Below are 4,740 nucleotides of genomic sequence, written 5' to 3' on the forward strand. Positions count from 1 at the left end.
AGCGTGTGCGTGCTTGTGTATGTGTGTGTGTGTGTTCGCGCGTGTGCGTGCTTGTGTGTGTGTGCGCGCGTGTGTGTATATGTAAATATTTTCGTCTATATTTATACGTGTTTCGCCTTAACCGCCGTGCACAATGTTTAGCGCTATAGTCATGATCACGATCCTAGTCAACTGCATTTTCATGGCGCGAAAGGCGCCGCCGAAGGATGGAGATATCGTTGAGGAGGACCCCGTCGAAAACATTGCAGAGTAAGTGCTGACGTTCCTCTACAATCTCTCCCTCTCTTTTGTGTGTGTGTGTCTCTCTCTCTTTCTTTTTCTCTCTTCCTCTCCTTCTCTCTCTCTCTCGCCCCACTCTCTCTCTCTCTCTCTCTCTCTCTCTCTCTCTCTCTCTCTCTCTCTCTCTCTCTCTCTCTCTCTCTCTCTCTCTCTCTCTCTCTGTGACCATATCTCTCGCTCGGTCTCTGTCTCTCCCTTTTCACCCGCAGCTGTATCTTTCTCTGCCGCTCTATAACCTAACCGTCCTCTCGCTAACGCCCATGCACGCACATGAGCTTGTGTATTTTACGGATGGCTATCATTACTATGTTTGTTCCTATGCCGATTGTTAGCCCGCGCCTTCGCTTTGTCGCCGTCTCCCGCGCTGTAGTCATACTCATAGTCAATACGCTAGAGATGAATTCTGCCTCATCGCATCTGTTGCTATCTATTGCCTTCTGTCATCGACAGCTTTCATAACCCGCTAACTTCGCTAGATTGCTCTAGAAATATCAAAAACTAAATGTAACCTTGTTTCCAATTCTTATTTTCGGGCGGACCGCAAATGGGTGCCTCGTCGTGTTTCTAATTCTCTCGTTTTGTTTTCTTTCAGGTGGATTTTTACTGGCATATATACATTTGAAATGACAATCAAACTTCTATCTAGAGGATTCATCTTAGAACATTTTACATATCTTCGTGACGCGTGGAATTGGCTTGACTTTTGTGTGATACTTCTAGCGTAAGTTGTGCTCAATGACCCGTGACATATTGGTCGTCAACGTCTTTAATGTGACCATCACCAACGTCGTCACCGTGACCATCACCAACGTCGTCACCGTTACCTTCGCAAACGTCGTCACCGTCATCATCACCAACGTCGTCACCGTCATTATCGCCAACGTTGTCACCGTCACCATCGCCAGCGTCATCAATGTCACTGTCGCCAACGTCTTCACCGTCAACATCGCTAACATCACCGCTGCCACCATCACCAACGTTGCCACTTTCACCATCTCCAGTGCCGTCACCGCCACCATCGCCAACGTCACCACTGTCGCCATCGCCAACGTCGCCACTGCTACTACACAACAGTGATAGAATCATCCATCAGTGACACCTTGACCTGACCAAGGCTTGATCCTGACCAAGGCTTGGTTTTTCACTGATGCATATATTTCTGAATAATATGTAGCCCTTTCCCTTATTCACACGAAAACGGTTTTGTTAATATCAAACTGTTATCACTATATATGTGTTTTCTTGCTGCTCACTGTTTCCTTTGCGTCCTCATGTAATACTATATATTATATATACCTATATTATATAATATAGGAATGATGCCAGGCAACAGCAAGTAGAGAAGCATAAAACACGTCAAACTCCGCGAAGCACGTTTATCAGCATATTGGCGATAAATCGGCCGCGCGAAAAACGTAAAGCAGACGGAAGCTTTTATTTACTTTCGGCAGTTTTCCAAGATCGAGGCGCTCCCTATCGTGTCATTGCGAACTAACGTCACCGTAGATGGATTTTTAGACTCTCATGCCGCTTTCATAAACCTGTAGAGGCGAGGTCGATCGTAGCCGAGCAGCATCAGCAGTGCGTCCGTCTGCTACTAACCAATTTATCCTGTCAGCTTATAGCGCACCATGTCGACGAAACGAGTTAATCGCCACATTACGGGCACGGCCGCAGTATCCACAGCGGCTAACGGCAACGTATATATTCTTTTTACATGGCCAGGCATATAGTCATCGGAATTGCGCGCAAGATATAGTATCGCATTTTTCTTGCATCATGAAGCATGTGTGACTCCACCGTTTCCTCAGTTTGCCTGGTTCCCCTTCCCCCTCTTCATTCTGATTCTTCCTTCTCACTTCGGTCATTGACTGGTCGCACGTCATTAATTCACTCGACCCCCATGCAGCTGCCGACAACAGCTACGGCGCTACGATATCATAAATGAACGTAATTACCGCTAATTAAGTTTCTTTACGGCTGTTACTGCTACTGCTGGCTGGTGCTGCTGCTGCTGCTAGTGCAATGTGCTGCTACCTGCCTACTGACTACTGCTGACTGCGCTGTGACTTGCTGCTGCTGCTCGTGGTGCTGCTGCTGATGCTACTGCTACTATGCTGATTACGTGCAGATGACTGCGGCACTGCTATGGTATGCTACTGCTTACTTGCGCTGGTGGGCATGCTGCTGCTTGCTGCCTGTACTGCCTGCCTGCTGCCGTGCTGGCGGTGTGCTGCTGCTGTTTGCTGCTGCTGCTGTGCTGCTGCTGACTGCTGTTGCTGTGTTCCTCTTTTCGTCGATATCGGTTATGGGGAACGATTAAGATGTTTGCGAGTAATTGAATGTTATTGGTTTGTAAGGCATTCAACGTATCTCTCTCTCTCTCTCTCTCTCTCTCTCTCTCTCTCTCCTCTCTCTCTCTCTCTCTCTCTCGCTCTCTCTGCTCTTCTCTCTCTCTCTTTCTCGTCTCTTCTCTCTCTCGTTTCTTTCTCTCTTCGCGCTCTCTCTCGCCTCTATTTCTCATGCCTCTTTTATACCATCTCTCTCGCATCTCTCCATTCTCTTGCTTTTCTCTCTCTCTCTCTCTCTCTCTCTTTCTCTCTCTCACACACACTACTCCCCTCCCCTTCTCTCTCTCTCCTCTCTCTACTCTCTCTCTTCTCTCTCTCTCTCTTCTCTCTCTCGCCTCGCCAGTTGATAGATGTTACTTCTTATATTGCTTACATGGACATTTGAGCTTCCTAGGTTACGGCACAGAGTATTTACTTGTTGGGCAACCTCTCTTGCCCTACGCCACGTTTCAGAAGTGTCGACGCAGCTCAAACGGTAGCTTGATTGCCAGGTAATGACCTGCTTGCTCTAACACGCGTGTGAACAACACTTCGGTTCTCGATACGACACGCGCGACCTCTTCGGCGGGCGGGTGGTATTACAGGCTGCTCGAAATTCACCTAGCGTTGATGATATAAGGGCGCGTTCCACACGACGTTTTGGCCCGAGCCTAATTTAGGCCGTGCCAGATTTGTCGAGCGAGCCTTCACACGGACTTTTTGGCCCGAGCCTAATTTATTAGGCCCGGCGATGCTAGTTTGGTCCCATCGAAACGTCGGACCAGGCCCGAGCAAATTTAGACCAGCTTTCGGCGAGGGCTTAGGCGTAGAATCGGTTGAGCCGGTAGATGTCGCGGAGTGACGACGTGTACTCGGACGAAATAACGTCCAAAACAGTTATTATAAAAATTCAGAAAATTTGAACAGAATGCACGTGTTTCAAGATGGCATAATTAAACTCGGAACGTAAGTAAAACTCTAAACGCTTAACAACGCCATCTAGCGACATATGCAAAGTATCTGGTGAGATTTGTGCATTAAATTTATTTGAATTTGAATTTGAATTTGACAGACAGTATTCACTTGCGTACGTGTGAACGCGCCGACTCAAACCGGCCCGAGCCAAATCTAGCCCATTTGGCTCGAGCCAAACCATGACCGTGTGAACGCGACTATAGACTATGGGTTTATACATCTGTGTAGAAATCAGCGTTGTGACGCTACGACGAAATCAGTAGTAATTGGGTGACGTCACATCCGTTCGACCTTACGTCGGTAGGTAACGATGATGGTATAGGGGATACGATCTTAGTCGTAAGGCTTGAGCCATAACGACGTAGCATCTACTCGCGCTTTGAAACAGGAAAACTGTGTGAAGTAGTGAGTAACACATCTACCATTGATCCCACTTCCCGATGTGTATCGAGAACCGACATGGTTTGTTCCATTCTGTACTCTCTTTTTATTATCTCTTTTTTACACTAACGATGTGCATTGTCGCTTTTTTCTTTGGCAGATATTTAACAGAAATGGTAGAAGGTTTAGGGAATTTCACCGTATTGCGGACATTCAGGGTGCTTAGAGCTCTTAAAACTGTAGCTGTATTACCAGGTAAGGTGGATAGATGGCGCCAGGTGCGCGCGAGGATAGATGGCCTGTAGATCAATGTTGTCGCATCATCCTTGTGTGTATACGCATCGTAGCACAAACAAAACACCACCGAGGCTGTGCTGCATGAAAACTCTCTCTCTCTCTCTCTCTCTCTCTCTCTCTTCGTCGTCTTCGTCGTCTTCGTCGTCGTGGTGTCGGCGTAGGTATCGTACTTTAGCGACCGCCGACACGAGTGCATCTGTGTTACCGTGTAGAGAGATGTCGGTGGGTAACGCTGCTGCTGCTGCTGTTGTTGATGTTGATGTTGATGTTGAAGTTGATGTTGTTGATGTTGTTGTTGTTGGTATTTTTGTTTTTGTTGTCATTATTGTTGTCGGACACGTATGACCAACTCTACCCGCTCTCACTCAATCTTTTTCACTCTCTCTCCCTCTTTCCTTACTCTCTCTCTCTCTCTCTCTCTCTCTCTCTCTCTCTCTCTTTCTCTCTCTCTCTCTCTCTCTCTCTCTCTCTCTCTCTC

General features: G+C 47.3%; 1 protein-coding gene across 1 annotated transcript in view; it reads left to right on the top strand.

Annotated features, from left to right (window-relative positions):
- LOC106807281 (sodium channel protein para-like) overlaps positions 1–4,740 on the top strand; it is a 59,951-nt gene that overhangs the window by 12,018 nt on the left and 43,193 nt on the right. The window contains 3 exon segments of the mRNA XM_014809582.1: positions 131–206; positions 871–1,000; positions 4,126–4,220. Of these exon segments, the coding sequence (XP_014665068.1) occupies positions 131–206; positions 871–1,000; positions 4,126–4,220 (301 nt within the window).

The sequence above is a fragment of the Priapulus caudatus genome, unplaced genomic scaffold (genome assembly GCF_000485595.1).
Source record: "Priapulus caudatus unplaced genomic scaffold, Priapulus_caudatus-5.0.1 Scaffold11, whole genome shotgun sequence".
Taxonomy (NCBI): domain Eukaryota; kingdom Metazoa; phylum Priapulida; class Priapulimorpha; order Priapulimorphida; family Priapulidae; genus Priapulus; species Priapulus caudatus.